The sequence below is a fragment of the Manis javanica genome, chromosome 4, assembly GCF_040802235.1.
Source record: "Manis javanica isolate MJ-LG chromosome 4, MJ_LKY, whole genome shotgun sequence".
NCBI lineage: Eukaryota > Metazoa > Chordata > Mammalia > Pholidota > Manidae > Manis > Manis javanica.
The window spans coordinates 94,549,599-94,563,337 of NC_133159.1; the positions used below are offsets into that span (position 1 = coordinate 94,549,599).

Below are 13,739 nucleotides of genomic sequence, written 5' to 3' on the forward strand. Positions count from 1 at the left end.
ACTCCTTAAATTTAAATAATCTCCAAACTTTAGGATAATTAAATATACCTGATAGAATTCCCAGAAATTCTTAAAAAGGTTTTAAACAGAGTCCATTTTTTTCTTTTATTGAAATATAGTTGATAGACATTATATTGGTTTCAAATATGCATCACAGTTCATTTATAAGTGAAATAATACATGTGCATTGAAATGAAGAATTTTATTCACTAGAATTCTAGGTAAAAGAAAATGTTGAGTATTAGAGGTCAGAACTTAAGAAAGTGTACTATGCTTTAAAGAAGACTACTCACTATTTAGAAAGTTAAGTTTAGGACAAGTGTGTGGGGAGGTACAGAGAAGGGAGAAGTGAATTGAGATGCAGAGACAGGCAATAAAAAATGCTTCACATAAAGAGTAGAAATTTTTCTGCAGCTCCCTTGATTATAAGAATGGGAAAGATGCCTAAGGATGATTTTTTAAATCATCTTGCCACTCTAAAGGTACTTACAACAAGTGCAGCTGAGTATGAAATTTGGGTAAAGAGAGGAGATAACTACAGAGCTTAATGAAACTTTGCTCTTTGAAACACTGTGCAAAACTCCTGAACCCAGAGGCTCTTCAAAGAAACCTGCAGTAAAAAACCTACTTAAATTTCTCAAAGCCTTTAAAGGAGAATTGAGAATTCTTTGTACAAGACAGTGTAAAGGTTGGCCCTAAAGAATCTAGTCATATATATATTGTTACAAAGTCTATATTCTCAAATATTTTTTGCAATTTCATACCTTGTTTTCTAGTACCTTCATTTGTTTATCTTTTTTCAAAACTTCACATTCAATGCTTCGAGCCTAAAAAATATTACTTGACATCAGATTAAAAATGTTAACAATTTCTATTTTCATCTATGAGTATCTTTTAGAAATGGAATTATAAAGGTTAGTCTTATTTCTACAATAAGTTTTGGTTCTCCCAGTTTATTTCAGTATCCTTTTTAAAAATAGAAACTGTCTTTGTGTTAATATGTATTTGTTAAGTTCATCATTCTTATCTTAGCCCAGTATCACTTTGCAGTATTCTATCAGCTTTCCTAGTTTATCTTGAATTTTTTAAATTGTTTTGCATATAAACATTAATAATATCCTTAGTATATCTTTCACAACCATTTGTTAATCTGAACATCATGACAACTCAATGATAGAGAAAGGATTGGTATTATCTCCATTTTAGAGATGAAAAAACAGGCAAAAATAGATTAATGAATGTCTAAACTAAGGTAGTAGATTAGGAAAAAAAAGTGTAATTAATTTCCATTGTAGGCAAAATACCTGAGAAATATTTGCAACTTGGATTCTTTGGGGGAAACTGTTCCAATATGTAAATTAAATCCAACCATGGAAAACTTAAAATACTAACAACTTGTCTAGTCTTCCATTTTTTTCCCTTAACTCATCACTATTATTTTATACACTGATAAAATAAATTTAAATTTTAGCAAAGGATTTCTACTTTACATTAAGTATCAAATTCATGTTTTCCCCATCATAAATAAGACTAATGTTTAAAGCAGCCTCTAATATAAATTTTAAAGTAGTGAATTATATATCAAGTCTTTAGGAGAATAAATTCATGTTTTTCTGGTTGAATTTCACTAATAAATATGAAACAAAAAGAAAAAACTAGCTCTTCGAGAGGAAAAAACTGTGGTAAAGTCTTAAAGAACATTAGAAGGCCAGCTATTTTACTTTTTTAAAAAATTCAAGTATAGTTGATATACAATCTTATAATGGTTTCAAGTGTACAACACAGCGGTTCAACAGTTCCCCACATTATTAAATCCTTAGCCCAATTAATGCTGTTACTATCTCTCAACATAGGAAGACATTACAGAATCATTGGCTATATTCTCCATGCCATACTACCATCTCTACTACTACTTAGTCATGTTGCCTTTTCAAAGATTTTTACTCTTTGGAAGCCCTATTTCCTAATTCATAAAATGAGGGCAAAATGACTTCCAGTTAAATAAGATAACATATAAACAATTTAGAATGTTCCTGGTCCATTGTAAACCTTTAAAAATATTAGCTCGTTTCATCCTTGGACTATTCCAATAGTCTTACAGCTTTCTTAAGTGTAAGTATAAGTATGACATTCCTCAGGTCAAAAGTCTTCAATCACCTCAAACTCCTAAATACAGTTTATGAGGCCTTAAATGGTCTATGCTCATCTCACCCTACCTTCATTTCCTACCACCCCATCCTCATCTCTCTACTCCAGTCTCTCCCCACTCTCAACTTTCCCTACACTCTTCACTAATCCCACTATCTTAAACTCCACACTTCAGCGAAGATTAACTTTTCATAGATGTTTATTTAAACTTGTCAGCACCTCTCATACTGCCAGGCTCTCTCATACTTTGTAGATAATATATGTGCATGTGTATGTTTGTGTGTGTTTATGACTTGGAATAGTCTTCTTTTCCCTGATAAACTTGTGTCTACCCAACTGCCTTCCACTAATTTCAATTAATCTAAGGTTTCAAGATGAATGCGGCTTTTTCCAGAAAGCTTGTCCAGATGCAAGTTTGGATTACATGCCCCTTCTTTGGACTCCAAAAGCATTTATATGTGTTTTGGTCTGGCCACTATCCTTTCCTGCCAGATTCCTTTAGTGTAAATTCCACAGTAATCCTGCTCAGTCCACATAGTTTGATGGATCTGCTCTGCCTCCAGGAATGGGCATGCAGCTCAGGCTTGGCCAGACATGCTCTATCCCCTAAGCATAATGACTGGCTTAGGATAAGTGAACTCTAATCAAGGCCAGAGTTCTCTAAGATTATTTTCAGAGCTTTCAAGACCATCTTTATAGCCTTCCAATTATTCCAGTGCCTTTCTCCTCTCCCCATTCCACTTAAAAATATCACTTTCCTAATAAAAACTTTTGGATCACCAATGCCCATCAAAACAAATGAAATCCAAACTCAGCATGCAGAACAGTGCCTAGTGCAAAGTAAGTAGTCAGTAATAGCTACTGAGTGAATGAAAAAAAAAAAACACACAAGAGTGAAGGCCTTCACAATCTAGCCTGATCTTTCCAATTTGGCACAATTTTCTCCCAGTTATACATATTATATACTATAAACATGTCACATACATTATACTATTCCTCTTTTGTGACATTCTCCCCTAAAAACCTACTTCCTATCTCAACTTGTTGAAATCATATCCACCAAAGTGCAACACAAACTTTTTATCAGTATATTTCATATTACTAAAGCATGAGCCTTTTATTTAGCCTAAAAATGTAAATCAACATTAAATATTGAGCATTTATGAAACAAATTTAAAATTATGCCACTATTTTCTTCTATATATAAACCATATTACAAGCAAAATAATCCAACTTTGCCTATAATCTTAGGTCAATGGCTTACTACAGTCCCTGGATCATTAGTTACTTATACAATAGTATATTTCACTTTATTTTTTTTAGACATGTGGTGTTGCTTTTATGATTAGAAATTTTGTGATACAATCAAATATAACATACATTTTCTTCACTCTTGTGCAACTTATATTTAACTTCATCTCCTGTCTGTTTAAGTTCTTCTCTTACAGATTCCAGTTCATTCCTTAAAAGAAATGGAAGAGTGACATTTTAATAAAGTTTCTATTTTCATTTTATTCCTTTTCTGGAATTTCTAAGGTGGTAGACTATTTTTTTGGTGGTTTGTATTTTCATTTTGTTTGGTCATTTTTCATGCATTAATACCAATAGGCAAACTTCCACTACTGCATTTAAATTAATCTATGCATTTATTTTGAAATTAACTGGATACTTGTTATTTTTCCATGAAAAAAAACTCCTAGAAGAAACATTTATTATTTGAGTCAAGATTTCACTTTGCTATTTTCTTGTGATAAATTAGTCATCATTCTAAGACATATAATTTCATACAAATAAATTAGGGACATAAATATAAATTATTTTAATGAAGAAATATATGACTAAGATATTTGCATATGTATATATACTTATATATGTATAGAATAACCCTAGGAACATACACAAAAAAACAGTGATACCTCATGGGAGGGAAACGCATAGCAGAAGGCAAAGAGTAAGAAAGATAGTTTTCTTTCCCTATGTGCTCTTTGTCCCTTTGAATTTTATACCATATGTATGTATTATCCTTTCAAATTTTTTTAAATTCAAAATATGTCTGTTGCACATGAAAGCAATGATGCTTTCTCTCAGGTGAATATCTGAAGCTATTTCCATTGTAGTCTCTCATTTAATATGTTGCTAGGTCTAACCTGTATGTATGGAAAAGTATTCAGTTGTGTGAAATAACTAGCCTATTATATTTACTCTTTAACTGAATATTAAATTTTTAATTGATATATTCTTACTTTTCCTAAAAATATTTACATTCAGAGTTCTATAAGTAGCACTATATTCTGTAAGAGTAGGTAGATATACAAAAAGATATTATCTAAATAATTTAATTATTAATTATATAAATAACAAATATTTATTATTAACTAATTCCCTTAAATAAAAAGCAGCTTTCCCTAAAATCCATCTTTACTTTTAATCCCCAAAATGTATGGTGGCTTAATCACAGAAATTCAATCTATAAATAACAGCTACTTCTGAAGAAAAAAATTGAGGAAAAAGGACAAAAACAATTATTAGAAGTATAATAAAAGATGACTTTCCAAATCTAGAAAATAGTAACATTTATGTGCCAGGCACTGTGCTCAGCACTTCATTCACCTTGCCTCACATAGTCTTTGAGTAATTCTATGAGGGAGGGTATATTAGTTAGATCTAAAGGACATCTCAAATAATTTAAAATAGCAGTAAGTTTTAGTAACCATATTCTCTAGTCAAACATAAGAAATAAAAACTTAATACTTAAGACTATAGTACAAACAAGAGCTCCAAAATATTTACAAGTTGTCTAAATTACTTACTAATGGATTAAAAGAAACTTAAAATACAAAAACAAGATAAAATATTAATATATTTTTTAAAGCTTAAATAAATCAATAAGAAAACTAGACTTCATTTCATTCATGGGCAACAGGTATAAACAATTTTAGAAAGAAATTCTAGCAAGCAAACAGAAAAATTCCAAACCTTACCCCAAAAATGAAAATTACAAATATAAGAGCAATTAATGAAAAGACCCCAAACCAATTAAAACATTTTGGATTTAGCATTTTCATACAATATTGATTGTACTCCATGATTTACACCTGATATAACCTATTAGCAACCATTTGACTGTCAAGTTATTGAAATAATTGCTCCTATGATTCAATAGATTCTACTGCTTGAAATATATCTTTTCAAATTCAAAATAAGGAAAAAACCTGTATGTGCCAAGGTGTTTGTTTACTAAAGCATTATTTATGATAGTAAAGTACCAAGATGTTTGTTTACTAAAGCATTATTTATGACAGTAAAAAACTGGAAAACACAAGTAACCAAAAATAAAAAAGGTTAAAATAACGTTATGCCCACTTGATTGAAAAGTATACAGGCATTAAAACAGATGATAGTGAAAACACTAGAAACATGGGTAATGCTTAAAATAGTTAAATTTATTTCTCTTCTAATTTTTTCTCATGATTAGCATACTTTCTTAATTAAATATTAGAAGTTAGGATGCTCTAAAATTAATTTATTTATCTTATTTCATTATTTCAACACTAATATTCACTTTATAATATTTTCAGCATGTTTCAACTAAATTAACTGTAACAAGTTAATAGAAATACTAAAATCTTTTGCCAGAAAAAAAAGACCAACTCATTAGTCTTGCCTTAATTGTGTTTCTGTTTCTTTCAAATTTTCTATTTGTTCCAACATCCTTTCTTCTTGCTTTTTGCTATTCTAAAGAAATAATTGATGTTGTTTATATTATTGTTTCAACAAAAATAAAATTGAAATATTAAAACCTCTGTTATCATAAAATTCATTTGGTTATATATAAAACAAAAGAATGAGCTATTAAACTTGGATAGATTCACAGTACTTTTCCAGCCTTACATAAATCTCTATACAATGGATAAGAAAACAAGTCTTACTTGCTATTTCCCAGTGACACTCTGAGCTTTGTATCTTTTGTTCATACTGCTGTAACATCAGGGAACACTATTCTACTCATTGTTACCTACTGAACTCATAATTATTCATCTTTTAAGACCAAAATCAATGCTATATTCTCTGAAACCTTCTCTTCCACCAAGGCAGAAGTGATCCTGTGAACTCTGATAACACTTTATCCCAAAAACAACACAAAAGACATACTATTTTGTTTAAATTATTTGATCATTCATTTTTTTTCTATTGAGTCATAAGCTCCTAAAGAGGAAGGATATTTTATTCATAATTGTATCCTCCAGAGTCTATAATTTACTTAATAAATACATTGAATTAATACCTGATAAAAACCATGATGCTTGAAATTACATTAACTTTATCAATGGGTAGCCTCTATATTTTGTTCCTATTATCACCATCTAAGGTCAATATGTGTATTTTTCATCTCAAACAAAGTATCCGCTCTATGATAACCAGAATTTTAAGGCTGAAAGAATCATTAAGTCATCTATTCTAACCCCCTAATTTTACAGGTAAAAAAACTAAGTCACTGATAACTTTCGATTTCAACTCACATTAATATCTTCTTGCTGTTTCTTGAGTTCTAGGGCCCTATCACTTGTTTCTTGTTTCAGTTGTTTCTTTTCCAGTGAAAGCCTGTTGCAGCTAGCAGTTAGTTCAGTATTTTTAAGCCTATGTTTTAAAAATATGTCATACCAAACTATTTACATATGAAGTTATATGATGTACAATAAAATTCAAAATAATCTTAGGAGAAAGGGAGGAAGGGCTGAGGATATAAATGATTAAGATTGGCAATTAATTTTTAAAGTTGATGAAGTACATCCTGTTTCTTTATATTATTCTACTTTGTACATGTTTGAAATTTTTCTATAGTAAGTTTTTCAAGAAGTTATATATTGTGGTTCAAATCTCCCCACCATATCCACCCATACTTTTCCACAAATTTTAAAGAGTATATTACTTTCTTCATATAATTTTCTCTTCCTAGTACACTGTTTCTCAGAACCTGTTTTGAAACTTATGATTTGATTAAAGTAATACATGAGGCATGAACTATTTTTAATTAAAATATTTTCATTAAAATAAATAGACTAGATTTAACCTTTGTGCACAACACTTAAACTGCTCCGCACTGCGAGATTACTGCTGTTACTGGTTGCAGCCAGGATCAATTTTAAATGAAGAAAGGGGAGCGTGTGGCTCTATGGAATGACTTCAGGAGCACCTATTATATCCTCCAATTTACTGGTAGTAGACATTTATCAAAGAGCAGATAAAAGTTTTCATTAAAAAATGAAAAGTTGAAAAAGCAAATATACTAAGGGTAATAAACTTATATTAAAATATACATAATTAGTCTATACATTAAAAGGGATTTTGGTTAATAGATGATTTTACCCAGAACCCCTAAAAAGCACTGCTGAAAAGGTACCAGAAACAGAGCATGGAAGCTGAAAAGGAAGAGAAAACATGCCAAGTAAATAGCTTATTTCTCACTGTTTATCTAGAGTTGAAACGTAACAAAAACGGAAAAATAATGCTCACGTAGATTCGCTATTTACTTCTGAGTAATCATACAATAATTATTTCCTCCCACTTTCTTTTAACATTAAACTTAATCATTCAATTAAATATTTTATTTGGGCAATATAAGAAATTAATTTGTATTCTGTCATTTCATCAATACAAATCTATGAAATAGTTCAGCAAAATAACAAAAATACATGGTTAAAACTGCAAATGACTATTTTTATAAACTAAATATCTCTAAGAAAAGTATTATGTTGATCTTCTAATGCAGATCTCAACCTTGTGATGTACTCTTTCTACATCAATAATATGAACTTTCCTTAGCAATGAAACTGATAAATTATTTTCATCTTTAATTAGTAATAAAACACAACTTTAAACCCATTCAAATAAATACTGAATATGATTTACTACTTTATTATTAACTACCACAAAGCTTAAGAACTGAATATATAAGCTATTTATAGACAGAAAACATACTTCTCATTTTCAAGCTCAGTTTTCAGCTCTTTAACCTGTTTTGAATAATGTTGCTCACTTGTCCCAATGGCAGTTAATTGTATTTCTAAATCATGTACTTTTTTCTGGAAAATAAACATGTATAATCATAGCAAATGTTTTTACAATTTTCTCATTCAAAAAGCATAATCACTCTATGGAATCAAGTCATATATTTACCAAGTATCTGCTAAAAGTATATCAAATTTTTTAAATTAAAGATTTAATGTCATAACCATTATAATTTTTAAACAGTGAGCAATGACAAATACAACAGAAGTAAATTCCAAATTGATATTCTTAAGCTCAACCAATAAAATTTTATTTATATTTATAAAATATTTTTATCGATTTTACTCAACAAAGTAAATAACTTCAATTAAAAGATTATATTATTAAGGAGAAACACATTAATAAATGAAATAAGGTAGTATCTTAAAACCTAAGCTGTTTTTACTAGTACAAAAAGATAGTTACAAAGAAACACCATTATGGACTGAAAACATACTTCTAAAAAATAAGAGACATATTCTAAAATTATAACATGAGCACTATAAAAACTATTGTACACTAAGAACTTAATAAAGGCTAAACTTTAAATGTATAAATTAAGAAATACTCAAGATATCAAGAAATGTAATAGTTATAAACCATAGTATTACACATACCACTGATATCTTAAATATTAACCTTCTTCTCTCACATAATAATATGGAGGTGTTCTACAGAGACATATTTTAAATCAATCATCAGCATATTAACTGTAGTAAGAACACACACTTTTTTTTTTAAAGGAATTTTGTGAAGAAGTCTTTCACAAAGCTAATAGCTGTACCATAATCTATTCTGTAAATCTGTACTCTTATTAACAAAATGTTTGAAAAGAAAAATGTATAATTTTTAAACAAACCTCTCTAGTTTGGAGAAGACCAGTTAGTTCTTGTTCTGTTCCTTTTAATTCTTCAGCAATCTTCTCAAAATGCTTCTTTTCATCTAAAAGCTTTTGGTTTTCTGCCTATTTAGGAACATTAATAAATCATGACAGCCAAAGCATACATACACATATGCAAAAGTAACCAAACTGCTTAAACAGACTGATGGAATTACAAGTTTGTCTTTGGCTAAAATTTTTTAGAAAGAAAAAACAAGTCCTTATTAGGTAAATTCTAGAACTTAATATGACGACAAAGGATTTAATAGACAAAGCCCTGGTATATTTTTATTTTAAAAAATCACACAAGATCATTGAATTCAAACCTTCATTATGCATAAATCACTCCAATTGAGTAGCATTTATTAGTCACTCACTGTTCTATCCATCCTGTTTGTCCTTATATAACACTAATATATGTTCTCTGTAACTTTCATGCAGTGGTCATTGTTTTTCCTTCCTTAATCACATAGAAGTCTAACACCCTTTCACATGATACCTGACAAATATTTGGAGTGAGTAATCATCATTCTCTAACATTTCTTTCAACTGTTCTAAAATCTCTAATTCTCATTATCATTCTTCCTAAATTACTTCATTCCCTCAGGATGGGCTTACCTTTTCAGTATATTATTTTAAATAAGACATCAAGAATTGAATTTAATGTTCTAGACAACCAAGGGTCAGCAAACTACAGCCAACAGGTCAAATCCAGCAGCTGCCTCTTTTACATAAAGCATTATTATAATATAGCTGATCTATTTGTTTATGCATTATCTATGCCTGTTCTACCCTGTAACAGCAAGGTTAAATAGCTACAAAAGAGACCATATGTGTCACAAAGACCAAAAATTCACTATTGGCCCTTTACATGAAAGTTTTTTCAACCTCTGCTCTAGAAGAGTCCTGTACAATACGATTTTCTGCAATAGTAGGAATATTTTCCACACTGTTCAATATGGGAGCTATTGAGCACTTCAAATGTGGCTGGCTATTAGAGCTGAGGAACTGACTTTAATTTTGATTTATTTTAATTAATTTAAATTGTAATGCCACATTTCATTAGTGGTTTTCCATACTGGATAGCATAGTTCTAAAAACTGAGCAAGACCAAGTAGAATGCAATCATTATTCTTTAGTTTTGGGTGCTTAATTTCTATTAATTTCTCCTATATTTTGACAGAGTATATGTTTATGAACTCAATGTTTCTTCTGTTTACTGAAACATGAGATCACAACAATTTTATTAAAGGCTTGTCAACAAAAGGCCCTATATTAATAATGATAAAAACTAATCATAGCTAAAGAGTTTGAATTTTATCTACAGGCAATGTAGAGCTATTTAAAGTTTTGATACAGCAATATAACATGATCATATTTGGAATTTAAAACACTAATCCTTGAAAGCAATATTGTATAACAACCATACATCAGTAAAAAATAAATAAATGTCACCTGCTAAAAAAAATTAAATACTTTTATAAAAGCTAACTCTGGCAATAATGCATAGGAAGACCCAGTTAAAATACAGGCTACATAAAAAGATATGTACAGGGGGGAGAGGGGAAGATGGCGGCATAAGTAGGACAGCGGAAATCTCCTCCCAAAACTGTATATATATTTTAAAATGTAACAAATAAAACTACGCCTAACAGAGAGACTAGAGGATGCAGTACAGCAGCCAGGCTACATCTACACCTGAGAGAACTCAGCACCTCACAAGGGGGATAAGATAGAAGCTCCGGCCCAGCGGGACCCAAGCACTTCCCCCACCCCAGCCCACCAGCAGGAAGAAAGGAGTCAGAGTGAGAAGGGAGTGGAAGTGCAGTACTTCTAAATAATCAGCCCTAGTAATCCACACTGGGAGCACTGACACACATTGCATGGTGTGCTGGATATTAGGGAAACGGAAAAGTAAAATGTGCAAGCAGGTCCCTGCAGCCAGCTCCCCTGGGACAAAAGAAACTCGAATGCTTTTTCAAAGTCTTAAAGGGACAGGGGCTTCATAGCTGGACAGAACCATTCCAGTAGGCTCAGCCCAGCAGGCTGGGAAACCCGGGTAAATTCAGGAGCCCTAACCCCCTGGGAGGCAACGCAGCCCTGAAGCCCCTCACAGCAATAAACAGCCTGCCATTCATTCCCTTTCCTGCACAGCCCCAGAAGAGCATCCTGGGAGTGGCTGCACCCACAGCAGCTGCCCAGAGCCTCCTCCTAGCGCGCAGCCACCTAGGCCAAGACCAAGGGTTGCCACCAGCATGCAGCTGCCCGGCACAAGCAGAGGCATGAAGGGGTGCCGTTCTCACAGGTGAGGACATTCGATGTGCCTGCCTCTCCCCACAGGGCTCTGAGCTGCCACCCTTGATGCAGCTCAGGAAATGAATCTGGAGCCTGCTCCCAGTGTGTGTGGGTAACCGGCACAGGCAGCAGAGACAGACAAGGTGACCAGCAAGCAGGAAGGGACTTTGTTCTCCCAGCTAACACACATGCTACCTACCTACAACTACCTCCATCACCATGAAAAGGCAGAAGAATTTGGTCCAGTTTAGAATCACCCAGACAACCCCTGAGAGAGGACCAGGGAAGATACATTTAACCAATCTTCCTGAAAAAGAATTCAAAATAAAGGTCATAACCATTCTGATGGACCTACAGAAAAATATGCAAGAGCTAAAGGATCAAACTGGGAGGGAGAAGACAGAAATAAAACAATCTCTGGAAGGACTTAAAAGCAAACTGGATGAGGTGCAAGAGACCATTAATGGAATAGAATCATAGAACAGGAATACAGAGAAGCTGAGGCAGAGAGAGACAAAATGATCTCCAGGAATGAAAGAACATTAAGAGAACTGTGTGACCAATCCAAATGCAACAATATTTCCATTAAAGGGGTACAAGAAGAAAAACAGAGAGAAAAAGGAATAGAAAGTGTATGTGAAGAAATGATTGCTGAAAACTTCCCCAAACTGGGGGAGGAAAGTCTCTCAGACCATGGAAGCCCACAGACTCCCAAAACAAGGGACCTAAGGAGGACAACACCAAGACATATAATAATTAAAATGGCAAAGATCAAAGAGAAGGACAGAGTATTAAAGGCAGCCAGAGAAAGAAAAAAAGTCACCTACAAAGGAAAACCCATCAGGCTATCATCAGACTTCTCAACAGAAACCTTACAGGCCAGAAGAGAATGGCATGATATATTTAATGCAATGAAACAGAAGGGCCTTGAACCTAGAATACTGTATCCAGCATGATTATCACTTAAATATGAAGTAGGGGTTAAACAATTCCCAGACAAGCAGAAGTTGAGAGAATTTGCCTCCCACAAACCACCTCTACAGGATATTTTAAAGGGACTGCTCTAGATGGAAGCACTCCTAAGGCTAAAAAGATGTCAACATAGAAAATAAATCACAGCAAAGAAAGCAGACCAACCAAATACTAACTAAGGGCAAAAAATAAAATCAACAATGCACAAACGCAGTCAAAGGAAACACAAAAGAGTACATATTAAAACAACTAACATATAAAGAATGGAGGAGGAGGAATAAGAAGGGAGAGAAATAAAGAATCATAAGACTGTGTTTATAATAGCTCAATAAGTGAGTTAAGTTAGATGATTAGATAGCAAAGAAGCTACCCTTGAAACTTTGGTAACCACGAATCTAAAGCCTGCAATGGCAATAAGTACATACCTTTCAATAATCACCCTAAATGTAAATGGACTGAATGCACCAATCAAAAGACACAGAGTAATAGAATGGATAAAAAAGCAAGACCCATCTATAAGCAGCTTACAAGAGATTCACCTTAAACCCAAAGACACACAGAGACTAAAAGTCAAGGGATGGAAAAAGATATTTCATGCAAATAGGGAGAAAAAAGCAGGTGTTCCAGGACTTCTATGAGACAAAATAGACTTCAAAATAAAGAAAGTCACAAGAGACAAAGAAGGACATTCCATAATGATAAAGGGGTCAGTCCAACAAGAGGATATAACCATTATAAATATATATGCACCCAATACAGGAGCACCAACATATGTGAAACAAATACTAACAGAATTACAGGAGGAAACAGAATGCAATGCATTCGTTCTAGGAGACTTCAGCACACCACTCAGTTCAAAGGACTCATCAACGAGGCAGAAAATAAGTAAGGACACAGAGGCACTGAACAACACACTAGAACACATGAACCTAACAGACATCTATAGAACTCTACACCCAAAAGCAGTAGGATACACATTCTTTTCAAGTGCCCATGGAAGTGAGGCCACAAAAAGAGCCTCAGTAAATTCAAAAAGATTGAAATTCTATCAACCAACTTCTCAAACCACAAAGGTATAAAACTAGAAATAAATTGTACAAAGAAAACAAAAAGGCTCACAAATACATTGAGGCTTAACAACATGCTCCTAAATAATCAATGGAACAATAATGATCAAATTAAAATAGAGATCAAGCAATATATGGAGACAAATGACAACAACAGCACAAAGCCCCAACTTCTGTGGGATGCAGCAAATGCAGTTCTAAGAGGAAAGTATACAGCAATCCAGGCCTATTTATAGAAGGAAGAACAAACGCAAATGAATAGTCTAAAGTCACAATTAATGAAATTGGAAAAAGAAGAACAAATGAGGCCCAAAGTCAGCAGAAGGAGG

General features: G+C 32.5%; 1 protein-coding gene across 6 annotated transcripts in view; it reads right to left on the reverse strand.

Moving 5' to 3' along the window:
• SYCP1 (synaptonemal complex protein 1) overlaps positions 1–13,739 on the reverse strand; it is a 126,752-nt gene that overhangs the window by 61,137 nt on the left and 51,876 nt on the right. For 4 of the 6 annotated variants that reach the window (XM_017661817.3, XM_073234394.1, XM_073234391.1 and 1 more), the window contains exons 17-22: positions 9,056–9,160; positions 8,128–8,231; positions 6,669–6,786; positions 5,813–5,883; positions 3,529–3,610; positions 765–827 (exon numbers count right to left, since the gene is read on the reverse strand). In XM_017661817.3, the coding sequence (XP_017517306.3) occupies positions 765–827; positions 3,529–3,610; positions 5,813–5,883; positions 6,669–6,786; positions 8,128–8,231; positions 9,056–9,160 (543 nt within the window). The remainder of the gene's footprint in view (positions 1–764; positions 828–3,528; positions 3,611–5,812; positions 5,884–6,668; positions 6,787–8,127; positions 8,232–9,055; positions 9,161–13,739) is intronic. The other 2 variants (XM_073234393.1, XM_073234392.1) reach the window with 2 other exon arrangements.